Genomic DNA, 14,468 nt, shown 5'->3' on the forward strand with positions numbered 1-14,468 from the left:
TTACAACACCAGGTTAAAGTCCAACAGGTTTGTTTCAAACACGAGCTTTCGGAGCACGGCTCCTTCTTCAGAAGAAGAACCTGAAGAAGGAGCCGTGCTCCGAAAGCTCGTGTTTGAAACAAACCTGTTGGACTTTAACCTGGTGTTGTAAGACTTCTTACTGTCCTGGACAACAACATCCCTAGAACCATTTTTTTTTTAAAAATGGGGGACCATTTTGCGGAACACCTCTGATTAGTTGCTGAGCATCATTCCAAACATCCGTCACCCATCATTTAAGTTCTCCACCTTGCTCCCATTCTGACTTTCTGTCTTTGGCCTCCTGTGGCCATCCAACAAAGCTCAATGCTGGAACAGCACCTCATCTTTAGATTAGGTACTTCCAGCGTTAGCATTTGAGTTTTAACAATTTCAGACCATAAACTCTGCCCCTATTTTGTTTATTTTAATCTTTGCATCTATTATTATTTTTGCTTTGGATGATGTTTCTAGTCACACCACTTCCGGCCACAACTTTGGTTTCTTTGCTTGCCCGTTACCCATTGTCCCTTTGGTCTTGCACCACGATACCTGTTACCATTCAACCACTCTCCCAAACGCTGCCAGGCTTGCATTTTGTTTTTATTTTGTTTCCCCAGCATTTGTTTAGGCGCAGTGCAGAAACAGGCCATTTGGCCCAATTGATCTATGGTGGAGTCTATGCTCACTGTGGGCCTCACTCTATCCAGAGATCGTTCTAACCCTTCGTCCATCCAATCATTTGAAAACCTGTGCTGACTTTCTCAAGGTGCTCTTGAGAAGCAAGGTGCTCCACAGTCCCCAATGAAGCCTATTCCTCTGCGTTTCCGCCCAGCTCCATTTGATGCCGACGTCACGCACACATAGTTCTGGTGCTTTACTCTGTTATATCATCATCGCGAGCGATAGAATAGGCAAACCAAACAAATCAAATTCATACGCCAGACGTGAACAAATCTTCAGCACTGGAACATTATATTTAATGACATAAGAAACACAGATCTTTTAAATCCAGACCTGACAGCAATACTCCCACCTAAGGGGAGTCATTTCTCTGGTCAAACCATCTGTTTCCATTTCAACATCAACCTCTATTCCATTCTCATACAACACCCCATCTAGACTCATTGAGAATTCGACCAACACCTGTTCCAACTGAATGAAAGTACAATGAGTTTGGGATGGAGTTGTGATACAGGGGCATTTTAAGAGTCAACCACATTGCTGTGGATCTGGAGTCCATGTAGGTCAGGCCAGGTAAGGGCATTATCAAACCGGATGGATTTTTACGATAAACAGCAATGGTTTCATGGCCATCACTACATTTTTAATTCAATATTTTTTATTGAATTCAAATTTCGCCATCTGCCGTGGTGGGATTCGAACCCATGTCTCCGGGGCATTATCCTGGGTGTCTGGATTACTACTCCAGTGACATTACCACTATACCACTGTCTCCCCACGTCTCCACAGTCCCAGAGGACCATCAGTGACATTACCACTATCTCCCCACGTCTCTACAGTCCCAGAGGACCATCAGTGACATTACCACTATACCACTGTCTCCCCACATCTCCACAGTCCCAGAGGACCATCAGTGACATTACCACTATACCACTGTCTCCCCACGTCTCCACAGTCCCAGAGGACCATCAGTGACATTACCACTATACCACTGTCTCCCCACGTCTCCACAGTCCCAGAGGACCATCAGTGACATTACCATTGTCTCCCAACAGTCCCTGAGGACCATAGGCAGCTCTCCCCCTTGAGAGCTGACTGGTCCTGAAGGTTGAGATGGCAACCTTCATGAATACACTCAAGCCAGTACGGGAACTGTAGCCAATCTGTTGCTGCTCCGCACCTCGAACCAGCCAACCAAGCTAAACTGAATTGGATTCAATTTGGATTGGTTTTTGAAGCAAACAAGGAGATGGATTTTAGGGCTTGCCCTGTCCACTCTGCGCATAGGCTTTGTAACTATGAGAACGGAACAAAATTTAAAAAAAGACTTGGTAGTGCTACCATATGCCTGTTATCCTTGTTCCTTCAGGTGGTGGTGGTCTTGGAGTTTGTACGGTGCTGTCGAAGGAAGCTTGGCGACCTGCTGTAATGGTACACACAGTGTCACTGAGCGACAGTCTCTGGAAGAGTGAATGATAAAGGTGGTGGATGGGGTGTCAATCAAGTAGCTTCCTTTGTCCTGGATGTTGATGAGTTTCTCGAGTGTTATTGGAGCTGCACTCATCTTTGTTAATCACTTCAACTACTCCACATGGTGGCACGGCCCACATTCTAAACACGCAAAGAGGTTTCTCTTCTACCCTTTATTGGATTTATTAGTGCCAATCATATATTCATGTTCTGGATTAGATGCCAATAACCCAGAGGTGGAGTTTGGCAGCATCCATGATGCACTTACATTCATAGTGCTTGTAACTCAAGGTAGCGTTCCCAGTTTTCCTGACTTAAATTGTGATTAATTATGTATATATGTTACATTATATTAGGTATCAAAATGAGGAAGCTGGCACTAAAATATCTGGGCTTAGATTCCCCACGTGAAAGGGCTGAATGGATCAGATTTCATGATGATCTCATTCCTATTTCTTTTAGTTTCAGAGATCTGAGAATAGAAGTAATTGGACTCCAGGTCCCATAAAAGGAGCCCACAGAAGCGGAAAGACAGCTTTGAGCACAGTATTGATCCACTCATCAATTTGGTTCTGGCCTGGAACAGCTGGTTAAAGTGTGTGGTTCGGAGGTGGACATGCACGAACGCGGTGACAGGCTTCTCAAGTCGACAGCAGCTTCGGAACGGATTCCTCCTGCAGAACCCGCTCCTTCTATGCAACCCAGCAGCAAGAAAAGCAAGTTCACTGACGCTGGCATTAGGAGGTGGGTGTTGGGGCAAATAGGGAAGTGCACTATTATCAATCCACAATCAAAAAAAATAGGGATCAGTGTAATCATTTACCCCCCCACCTTTAGGAAATGGCATATTCTGTGTTGTCCCACTCACTGATGTTGCCCAACTCTTAATTATGGAGGGGCAGCACGGTGGCACAGTGGTTAGCATTGCTGCCTACGGCGCTGAGGACCCGGGTTTGTTTCCCGCCCCTGGGCCACTGTCTGTGTGAAGTTTGCACGTTCTCCCCGTGTCTGCGTGGGTTTCACCCCCACAACCCAAAAGATGTGCAGGTTAGGTGCCCCTTAATTGGAAAAAATAATTGGGTACTCTAAATTTAAAAAAAATAATAATAAAATTATGGACTTAGAAAGGGTCTCCCAGAATTCTTTGAGAAAATGATGATCCAAGTGGCTCATGATAAGAGCTACAATGGACCTGTTTAGCTCATTTGGCTAGACAGGTGGTTTGTGATTGGTTTGTGATGCAGAGCAAGGCCAGCAGCCCGGGTTCAATTCCCGTACTGGCTGAGGTTATTCATGAACCTTCTCAACCGTGCCCCTCTCCTGAGGTGCGGTGATCCTCAGGTTAAACCACCACCAGTCAGCCCCCTCAAAGGGGAAAGCAGCCTATGGTCATCTGGGACTATGGCGACTTTACCTTTACCTTAACAATCTATTATAACTAGATCTTCACGGAGCATTTGGAAAAGTTCTACCTGAAAGTCTTTTAATTGAGTTCAGGGATGCAAGGATTCAGGGTGAACCTTGGGTATGGATGAAAGGTGGTAAATATTGGATACTTGCTTCTGAAGTGTTGCTTCAAGGTGGGGCACAGGATGGAGTGCAACGTACCCAGAGCCCAGGTGCTGGGACCACTCGGGTTTATGATGACAGGGACCCAGAAATCAAATGAAAAATGGCCAAATTAGCATTTGATACCACGGGAGAGAATCAGGACAAGCAGCTAAAAATTACACAATAATTTGGACAAGATCTGTAAATGAGCAGAACAATGGCAGACGGAATTCAATGCAGTTGGTTATGCAACTAACACCTACCAGAAGGAAGTGTAAATAAATGCATTTATAAATCACTGGTTAAGATTCAGTTAGGTTAGGGTGTCAAATTCTGGCCACCATACTTTAGAAAGCCTGTGATGCAGCGATTTACTAGAATGGCACCGGTGATGGCAATAATTTGTCATTATCGGTTTCCCTTATTTATAGAAGATCATCTTGCCATGCGGGGGTAGAAACTTATGCAGGGAGGGAGGTAGAAGACGGGAAATTATAATCTGGTTAGCCTGACTTCGGTCGTTGGTAAGATTTTAGAGTCCATTATTAAGGATGAGATTGCGGAGTACTTGGAAGTGCATGATAAAATAGGACTGAGTCAACACAGATTTGTCAAGGGGAGATCAGGCCCGACAAATCTGTTAGAATTCTTTGAGGCGGTAATGAGGAAGTTAGACAAAGGAGAACCAGTGGACCTGATCTATTTGGATTTCCAGTAGGCCTTTGACAAGGCGCCATACAGGAGGTTGCTAAACAAGACGAGCCATGGTGTTGAGAGAAGGGCGCAGAGTAGTACAGTGGTTAGCACGATGGCTTCACAGCACCAGGATCCCAGGTTTGATTCCTGGCTTGTGTCACTGTCTGTGCAGAGTCTGCATGTTCTCCCCGTGTCTGCGTGGACTTCCTCCGGGTGCTCTGCTTTCCTCCCACAAGTCCCGAAAGATGTGCTATTAGGTAATTTGGACATTCTGAATTCTCCCTCTGGCAACTAGGGGCTTTTCACAGTAACTTTGCAGTGTTAATGTAAGCCTGCTTGTGACAATAAAGTTTATTATTATTTTGCTCCTATATCCTATGGTTTTATGTTCTAAGGTGACTGTGGAGCCCACTGCAGACCTGCACAGCTTTGCACAGGGTGGGCAAGGATGAAATGCCTGGATTTTGCTGGGGTTGCCAGATTTCTAGCTTTCCTTTTGACCATAGCTTCATAGAATCGCTACATGAGCAGAATGAGGCCATTCAGCCAATCACGTCTGTACAACCCTTCAAAAGAACACCCTACCTAGGCCCAATCCCCCACCTAACTAAGGCGCAATTTAGCATGGCCAATCCATCTAACCTGCACATCTTTGGACTGCTTGCATTCTTTGCGGTTCGAAGGAAGGCCACCGCTCAAGATCGTTCCTCAGCCAATTCTTTCTTGTCCATTTGTCACCTATTCTATGGCGAACACGCCACATGTAGTGAAACTAGAGAAGCAGGACCTGCTCTCCTTATGGTGAAATTTAAAAGAGATGTTTAATATTGTGAAGGGTATTGAGAGTAAATTAAAACAATTACTTCCAGTGGCAGAATATCAGATAATTGTCTCAAAAAAATCTGTAAGGAAAAGGAGGAAAATGTTTTTAGTACAGCGAGTCCTGATGATCTGGAGTGCACTTGCCTGAAAGGACAGTGAAGCAGATTCAACAGCAACCTTCAAAAAGGGAATTGAATAAATACTTGAAAAGGAGAAGTTTGCAGGACCAACACGCAAAAGAAAAGTAGAGTGATGACACTCACGGGATACGGGAGAAAAAAAAAGAGTGGCACTCACAGGAATCCCGAGTTTGAATCCCACTAAGGCAGATGGTGAAATCTGAATTCAATAAATATCTGGAATTAAAAGTCAAATGATGACCACAAAATCAGTGCCGATTGTCATAAAAATCCATCTGGACTGGACTTCTGGTGGCGGCGACGAAGGAGTAAGTCGCATATTTGGTGGCTCCCGCTCGGGTCGGACTTTTGGATTCTTTCCCCGCGATTTTTTACCGGCTTTGATTTGAAAAATCGATGACAGAGGCAATTGTGTACGGGATTCCCACATCGGTGCATGGAGAGGAGGACTAGAAGTGCTCGCAAAGGCAGAAACAGACGGACAGAGAAGGCTTGGCTGAAGCTGCAGTGGGAGACAGCATGGCGGAGGACCGGACCTCTGGTTTGTCGACCCAGCGGTCAATGGAGCAGCTGATGCAAGTTATCCAGGAAGGCTTCGCCAAGCAAAAGCGGGACTACTTGGACTTGATTAAAGAGTCAATTGCGCGGCTGGAGCTTAGATTGGATGCCCAAGATCGGGAGATCCAGAAAGTAGAGAAGGCGCTGGCTGACCAGGAGGAACATCAAACTGCGGTGGAGCTGGAGGTGGGGATGCTGAGAGACCAGCAGAAAAGGCTCCTGGAGAAGGTGGAGGACCTAGAGATTAGGTCCCACCGGCAGAACGTGAGAATTGTTGGGCTCCCAGAGGGGTCCGAAGGAGCGGACGCTGGGGCATACATCACAGATATGCTTGAGAAGCTGCTGGGGGATGGGGCATTCTCCCGGCCCTTAGAGGTGGACAGGGCTCACAGAGCGCTCGCAAGGAAGCCGTGAGTAGGAGACCCCCCACCCCGAGGGCAATGGTGGTGAGATTCCATATGTATTTGGATAAGGAGCAAATTTTACAGTGGGTCAAACAGACACGGAGCTGTAAATGGGAGAACAGTATCCTGCGGATTAATCAGAACCCGAGTACGGAGGTGGCCAGGAGAAGAGCGGGGTTTAACCAGATCAGGTCGACCCTTTTTAAGAAAAGGTGAAGTTTGGACTGCTGCATCCGGCCCGTCTCTGGGTCACTTAAGAGGAGCAACATTTTTATTTTGCGTCGCCTGAGGAAGCGCTGGACTTCGTGAAAAGGAAAAGACTGGTGGCGGACTAACTTTTGAACTTTGCTGCAACGTTCATGTTGAAAAAAGTTTCTCGTTTTTTCTTTTGTGGATGCTATTTGTAACGCCTTCTGTCTTGATTTGGGGCCAGTTGCAGAGCTGAGTGAGTTAAAGTTTACATTTGCACTATTGGGGAATAGAGGTGTGTTTGCTTAGATCTTCTCTTTGTTTAGCGTTTTTTTTTCTGTTGGGCAATTGTGTTGGGATTGTTTGTCATTTGAATATGTGTGTTTGAGTGGGGAGGGGGAGGGTGGGGAGGGAACAATGGGTGGGAGAATGTCTGGCGCCAGGGATGGGGGCCACCAAGCTAGCTGAGCGGGCTAGCTCACGGAAGCGTAGTTGGGAGTGAGCAGATGTTAGGCTCATCAAAGGGGTCGATATACATTGTGCTGTTACTAGGGGTGGGGAGGGGGGGGAAATAGGGGGGGGGGGGGGTGAGCTCCCCAACAGAGTTTATACAGAGGCTGCCGGGGAAGATACCGATAAGTTGGTCATGGGAGGGGACTTCAACACAGTTATTGACCCTGGTTTAGACCGGTCAAGCTCAAAAATGGGCAGGGTGCCAGCAATGGCAAAAGAACTAAAAGGGTTCATGGAGGGGGCGGTGGACCCATGGAGATTTGGGCAGCTGAGGGTGAAGGAGATCTGCTTCTACTCACACATACGTAAAGTGTACTCCCGGATAGATTTCTTTATTCCGAGCCGGGCTTTACTGACAGGGGGTGGTGGACACGGGGGGCGCGATTCTCCCATGCCGTGCCGTATGGGAGAATCGCCGTTCGCGCCATTTTTTCCCTTGGCGCCGGTTCAACACTGGCAGGAGATTCTCCGAGGAGCAGAGAATCGGCGCCATTTGCACCGGCGGTAGTAGGCCGCCGATGCTCGGGCCTTGATGGGCCGAGCGGTAGCGCGGAAACGACAAAGTCCCGCCTGAGCCGTTCACACCTGGTAGCTGCCAGCGGGAACTCTGCGCAAAGGGTCGGGGGGGGGGGGGCAGCCTGTAGGGCGGGGAAAAGCGCTCCTTCACCGGGGGGGGGGGCTCCGATCGGGTCTGGCCCGCGAGCGTGGCCCACCGATTGGCAGGCCGGCCTCTCCAGCCCCGGCCCTACTTTATTACGCGGCCGGCCCCATAACCCCTATGCCATGTTGCGTCAGGGCCGGCGTGCTGAGGAAGTCCCCCGCACATGCGTGGGTTGGCGCGGCCCAGCTGCGCATGCGCGGGATGGCACGGCCCAACTGCGCACGCGCAGGCTGGCGCGCCACCCATTTGCCACCGGGAAGGGGGGCTGGACTGGCGTGAACTGCTCCAGTGCTGTGCTGGCCCACTGTGGGGGCCAGAATCGGTAGTCCCCGCGCCCGTTTCGCGCCGTTGTGAAACGCAACGGCATTCATGACAGCGCGAACACTCTTGTCTCCATTTCGGAGAATCGCGCCCGGGGTTCTCAGTGATCACCATCACAGACCATGCTCTGCACTGGGTTAACCTGCAGCTTAGTAAAGACAGTAACCAGCACCCACACTGGAGGTTAGACATGGGTCTTTTAGCTGACAAAGAGGTGTGCGGACGGCTGAGGAAATATGTCCAGAACTACCTGGGTGGACAGGGCAGAGACGGACCGACTGGTAAAGGAGATATTGCAGGTCGACAGGAGGTTTGCGGAGACCCCAGAGGCAGGGCTTTACAGGCAGAGTTTGGCTTGTTAACCACATGGAAGGCAGTAGGGCAGCTGAGAAAGATGAGGGGGCGATTTATGAGTATGGAGAGAAGGCCAGCAGAATGCTTGTACAGCAGCTTAAAGAGGGAGGCAGAGAGAGACATGGAAAGTAAAGGATGGAGAGGGGAACCTGGTTGGAGAAACAGCAGGGGTGAATAAGGGATTTAAGGAGTTTTATAGTAGGTTGTATGGGTCGGAACCCCCTACAGGGCCGGAGGGGATTGAGGCATTTCCGAGGGGGCTGAATTTTCCGAAGGTAGATGGGGAGCTGGTAGAAGGGCTGGGGGCCTCGATCGGGTTGGAAGAGATAGCGGAGGGTCTGAAGGCCATGCAGTCGGGTAAAGTCCTGGGGCCGGACGGGTACCCAGTGGAGTTCTACAAAAAGTTCTCTGGAATATTGGGACCGTTGTTGATGAGGACATTCAATGAGGCAAGGGAGAGAGGGGTGCTGCCCCCGACGATGTCACAGGCCACGATTTCGCTGATCCTGGACAATTATTTCAGGGAGGCACGTGGATTCAAATGAGTAAATGGCAAAGTTAGGATGCATGTCAGAAAATACGGTTAACCGGTGCAATGAATTTCCAGAAAGAGTAACACCGACCTGAACATTGCTCCAGCAGCCAGGGATTCGAGGCCGACAAATTCCTCCAAACAACCAACGTTAGAGAGAGGGTGGTGTGGGAAAACATGAAATTGTACATTTTGGTGAGCAACGGGTTTTATGGGACAAGAACATATTTGAGGGGAGAGTGGAGGAAGTTGTATCCATGAGCTAAGAGCACTTGATACTGACACCTAGAGCAAAGAGAGCTCATGCAAATCCACATAATGGATGACTGATGGTTGTACTGAGAGGAGTTAGATTGCCAGAGCAACCTAACCTAATCAGCACTGTGAGCTTCTGACCTTCACACAAGTCGGTCTGGCTGAATGGGTAATCTATTCACTTGCTCACTGTTCATGTAGGAACACAGCAGGACGCTGGCCCACATCGCCTGTTTAAGGGAGGGAGAGAATGTCGGGGACCATTCCTTCGTTGTTCTACAGCACAACGATCAAATTGGAGCTGGATAATTCATCATCCACTTTTAACCCGCAGACAGAACTTGCACCTCTCCACTTCTCACCTGCCACTGCTCCGCCTCCTGCATCTGTTGTCGGAACATGCCGTCCACTCCGTCACTCTCTGGTATTTTACCGTCACTCTCCAGCACAGGCAGCAGGTACTGAGAGGGAGGCATGTACTCGATTCCAAGCTCTGGAATGGAAGCAAAAACATCTCAGGTTGATTTCCAATCATGTCCACAGTGAGGCCTGTAATGTGACTATGCACTTTTTGCCAAACATCTCCTCACTGAAAGTGAACAGCATCTATACTGTTTCCATCTGTAATATCCTCCCTTTCCCTGAATATGGATGTGTTAGGTCCACCCAAGTGGCTTTTTATTATGCATGTAGGTCAGGGGAGGAGGGTGTTTAAGTCCACTCTGTCATTACTTCTGGCATTCAACCGGTCCAGTGGAACTCACTGGGGGTGGTTAAGAGTAAATGAAAAATGAAATGAAAATCGCTTATTGTCACGAGTAGGCTTCAATGAAGTTACTGTGAAAAGCCCCTAGTCACCACATTCTGGCGCCTGTTCGGGGAATCGAACCGTGCTGCTGGCCTGCCCTGCTTTCAAAGCCAGCGATTTAGCCCAGTGTGCTAAACAGCCCGTGAAGGGGTGATCTTCAAAAGTTCACAGTGGTTAGCACTGCTGCCCCACAGCGCCAGGGACCCGAATTCAATTCAGATCTTGGGTGAGTGTGTGGATTTTTTTTTAAATTTAAAAAAAATTTTATAATTCATTTTTTCCAATTAAGGGGCAATTTAGCACGGCCAATCCACCTAGCCTGCACATCTTTGGCTTGTGGGGGCGAAACCCACGCAAACACGGGCAGAATGTGCAAACTCCACACGGACAGTGACCCAGAGCCGGGAACAAACCTGGGACCTCGGCGCGTGAGGCAGCGGGACTAACCCACTGTGCCACCGTGCTGCCCTGTCTGTGTGGAGTTTGCACATTCTCCCAGTGCCTGCGTGGGTTTCCTCCCGGTGCTCCGATTTCATCCCACAATCCAAAAATATAGAGTTTAGGTGGATTGGCCAGGCTAAATTGGCCCTTAGGTGTCCAAAGACGTGTGGGGTTAAGGTTGGATAGGGTGCTGTTTCGGAGGGTCGGTGCAGACTCGATGGGCCAAAGGGCCTCCCTCTGCACTTTAGGAATTCTATGGTTAAAAAAGGAGGAACTGAGCAGATCGGGGATATGGGCTCCTAGGGGGGGTTCTTTACAGGCATGGACGGGGACGGGGGTGGAACTGAAGATGGTGGGGTGGGGTGTGGCAGGGCGAAAGCGCGGGCTTTCCTCTGTTTTCCCGCGCGCGGGGCAGAGGAGGGGGGAGGGGAGGAGTGCGGGGCGTGGCTAGCAATGGCGACCTTTCCCGCGCTGGAGCGGGGCCAGGGAGGAGTGGCAAGGGGGGGGAGGCCCCCCCCCCCCGAGCCGGGGGGGGTCGGAGTGTGGCAGGAGCAGCCGGGTCAGCGTGAACCAGCTGACTTACGGGAGCACGATGGAGGGTACATCGCGGCTAGGAGGGGTCCTAGCCTGGGGGGGGAGGGGGGTTAGGGAGGGACACCGGGTTGCTGCTGAAAAGACCAGAAACGAGAAGTGGAGGACTGGAGAGGTGGGGGGAGGGGGACATCGCCATGGGGAGCGGGTCAGAAGGGGAGGGTCGACCCGGGGCGAGCAGGGAACAGGACATGGCTAATCGGCAGGGGAGGGGGGCGGGTCGTCCCGCGACCCGGCTGATCACTTGGAACGTGAGGGGGTTGAATGGGCCGGTCAAGAGATCAAGGGTATTCTCACACCTGAAGGGACTGAAGGCTGATGTAGCAATGTTACAGGAGACCCATTTGAAGGTAGTGGACCAGGTTCGCCTGAGAAGGGGGTGGGTGGGACAGGTGTTCCACTCTGGATTGGACGCAAAGAACCGGGGGGTGGCGATTCTGGTGGGAAAGAGGGTGTCGTTCGTGGCGGAGGAGGTGGTGGCGGATAAGGAGGGTAGGTATGTGATGGTGAAGGGTAAGCTGCAGGGGGAGAAAGTGGTGATGGTCAACGTATATGCCCCGAACTGGGATGACGCGGGTTTTATGAGGCGCCTATTGGGCCTCATTCCGGGACTGGAGGCAGGGGGCTTGATCATGGGGGGGGACTTTAACACAGTGCTGGACCCCGGGCTAGACAGATCGAGCTCAAGGACCAATAGGAGGCCGGCAGCGGCAGAAGTGCTGAGGGGGTACATGGAGCAGATGGGAGGAGTAGACCCATGGAGGTTTGGTAGGCCGAGGGCGAGGGAGTATTCCTTTTTCTCCCACGTCCATAGAGTGTACTCCAGAATCGATTTCTTCGTGTTGAGCAGGGGGCTGATCCCGAGGGTACGGGAAGCTGAGTACTCGGCCATTGCGATCTCTGATCATGCACCACATTGGGTGGATGTGGAAATGGGGGAGGCGCGGGACCAGCGCCCGCTGTGGCGGCTGGATGTGGGGCTGTTAGCGGACGACGAGGTGTGTAAAAGGGTCCGGAAGAGCATTGAGAGCTATCTGGACTTGAATGACACGGGTGAGGTGCAGGTGGGGATGGTCTGGGAGGCCCTGAAGGCAGTGATCAGGGGAGAGCTGATCTCCATAAGGGCGCACAGAGAAAGAAAGGAGAGGCAGGAGAGGGAGAGGCTGGTGGGGGAGCTATTGGAAGTGGATAGGAGATATGCGGAGGCACCAGAGGAGGGGCTGCTGGGAGAACGGCGCAGCCTGCAGGTCAAGTTCGACCTGCTGACCACCAGGAAGGCAGAGATGCAGTGGAGAAAGGCACAGGGTGCGGTTTATGAGTATGGGGAAAAGGCGAGCAGGATGCTGGCACACCAGCTTCGCAAACGAGATGCGGCTAGGGAGATTGGGGGAGTGAAGGAGAGGGGCGGGAAGGTAGTGCAGAAGGGGCAAGAAGTGAACGGGGTCTTCAGGGATTTTTACAAGGAGTTGTATCGGTCTGAGCCGCCGACGAGGAGAGGGGGAATGGAGGACTTCCTAAACAAATTGAGGTTCCCAAGGGTCCAGGAGGGGCTGGTAGAAGGGCTGGGGGCGCCAATAGGGCTAGAGGAGCTAGTCAAGGGAATAGGTCAGATGCAGGCGGGGAAGGCGCCGGGGCCAGATGGGTTCCCGGTGGAATTCTATAAGAAAAATGTGGACTTGGTGGGACCGGTACTGGTACGAGCCTTTAATGAGGCGCGAGAGGGGGGGGTTCTGCCCCCGACAATGTCGCAGGCTCTGATCTCCCTGATATTGAAGCGGGATAAAGACCCCGTGCAGTGCGGGTCCTACAGGCCTATCTCGCTTCTGAACGTGGATGCCAAGTTGCTGGCAAAGATCCTGGCAGCTAGAATAGAGGATTGTGTGCCAGGGGTAATCCATGAGGACCAGACGGGGTTCGTGAAGGGGCGGCAGCTCAACACGAACGTGCGGAGATTGCTGAATGTAATTATGATGCCGGCAGTGGAGGGGGAGGCTGAGATAGTGGTAGCGCTGGACGCGGAGAAGGCATTCGATAGGGTGGAGTGGGAGTACCTGTGGGAGACGTTGGAACGGTTTGGGTTTGGGGAAGGCTTTATTAAGTGGGTGAAGCTGCTCTACTCGGCCCCGACGGCGAGTGTAGTGACAAACGGGAGGAGGTCGGAGTATTTCGGGCTCCACCGAGGGACCAGGCAGGGATGTCCCCTATCCCCCCTACTTTTCGCACTGGCGATTGAACCGTTGGCGATGGCACTGAGGGGTTCAGGGGGGTGGAGAGGACTGACTAGGGGAGGGGAGGAACATCGAGTATCGCTGTATGCGGATGATCTACTGCTGTACGTGGCAGACCCAGAAGGGGGAATGCCGGAGATAATGGAACTATTAGCAGAGTTTGGGGACTTTTCGGGGTACAAACTAAATTTGGGCAAAAGCGAGGTTTTTGTGATACACCCGGGGGATCAGGGAGAGGGTATTGGGAGACTCCCCTTCAAGCGAGCAGGAAAGAGCTTTAGGTACTTAGGGGTGCAGGTGGCAAGGAACTGGGGGACCCTCCACAAGTTGAACTTTTCCAGGCTGGTGGAACAGATGGAGGAGGAATTTAAGAGGTGGGACATGGTACCGTTGTCGCTGGCGGGGAGGGTGCAGTCAATCAAAATGACGGTCCTCCCAAGGTTCTTGTTTTTATTTCAGTGCTTGCCCATCTTCCTCCCTAGGGCCTTCTTCAAAAGGGTGACGAGTAGCATCATGAGCTACGTGTGGGCGCATGGCACCCCAAGGGTGAGGAGGGTCTTTTTGGAGCGGAGTAGGGACAGTGGAGGGCTGGCACTACCCAATCTTTCGGGGTACTACTGGGCGGCAAATGTGTCAATGGTGCGCAAGTGGATGATGGAAGGGGAGGGGGCAGCTTGGAAACGAATGGAGAGGGCGTCCTGTGGCAACACAAGCCTGGGGGCCCTAGTAACGGCACCATGGCCGCTCCCCCCCACGAGGTACACCACGAGCCCGGTGGTGGCGGCCACCCTCAAGATATGGGGGCAGTGGAGGCGACATAGGGGGGAAATGGGAGGTCTGTTGGCGGCGCCAATAAAAGGGAACCATAGATTCATCCCGGGGAACATCGACGGGGGATTTCAGAGCTGGTACAGGGTGGGCATACGGCAGCTGAAGGACCTGTTTATAGAGGGGAGGTTTGCGAGCCTGGGAGGGCTGGAGGAGAAGTTTGAGCTCCCCCCGGGAAACATGTTCAGATATTTACAAGTGAAGGCATTTGCTAGACGGCAGGTGGAGGGGTTCCCCCTGCTCCCCAGTAAGGGGGAGAGTGATAGGGTGCTCTCGGGGGTCTGGGTCGGAGGGGGGAAGATATCAGACATCTACAAGATAATGCAGGAGGCGGAAGAAGCATCAGGGGAGGAGCTGAAAGCCAAGTGGGAAGGGGAGCTGGGAGAGCAGATAGAAGACGGGAC

General features: G+C 51.4%; 1 protein-coding gene across 6 annotated transcripts in view; it reads right to left on the minus strand.

Moving 5' to 3' along the window:
- lrsam1 (leucine rich repeat and sterile alpha motif containing 1) overlaps nucleotides 1-14,468 on the minus strand; it is a 112,627-nt gene that overhangs the window by 58,413 nt on the left and 39,746 nt on the right. For all 6 annotated transcript variants that reach the window (XR_005458558.1, XR_005458557.1, XM_038782632.1 and 3 more), the window contains exon 9: nucleotides 9,531-9,661. Coding sequence is in view for 4 of the 6 variants with exons in the window: in XM_038782632.1 (XP_038638560.1) it covers nucleotides 9,531-9,661 (131 nt within the window). In the remaining 2 variants the exon portion in view is untranslated. The remainder of the gene's footprint in view (nucleotides 1-9,530; nucleotides 9,662-14,468) is intronic.

The sequence above is a fragment of the Scyliorhinus canicula genome, chromosome 21 (assembly GCF_902713615.1).
Source record: "Scyliorhinus canicula chromosome 21, sScyCan1.1, whole genome shotgun sequence".
NCBI classification, from domain to species: domain Eukaryota; kingdom Metazoa; phylum Chordata; class Chondrichthyes; order Carcharhiniformes; family Scyliorhinidae; genus Scyliorhinus; species Scyliorhinus canicula.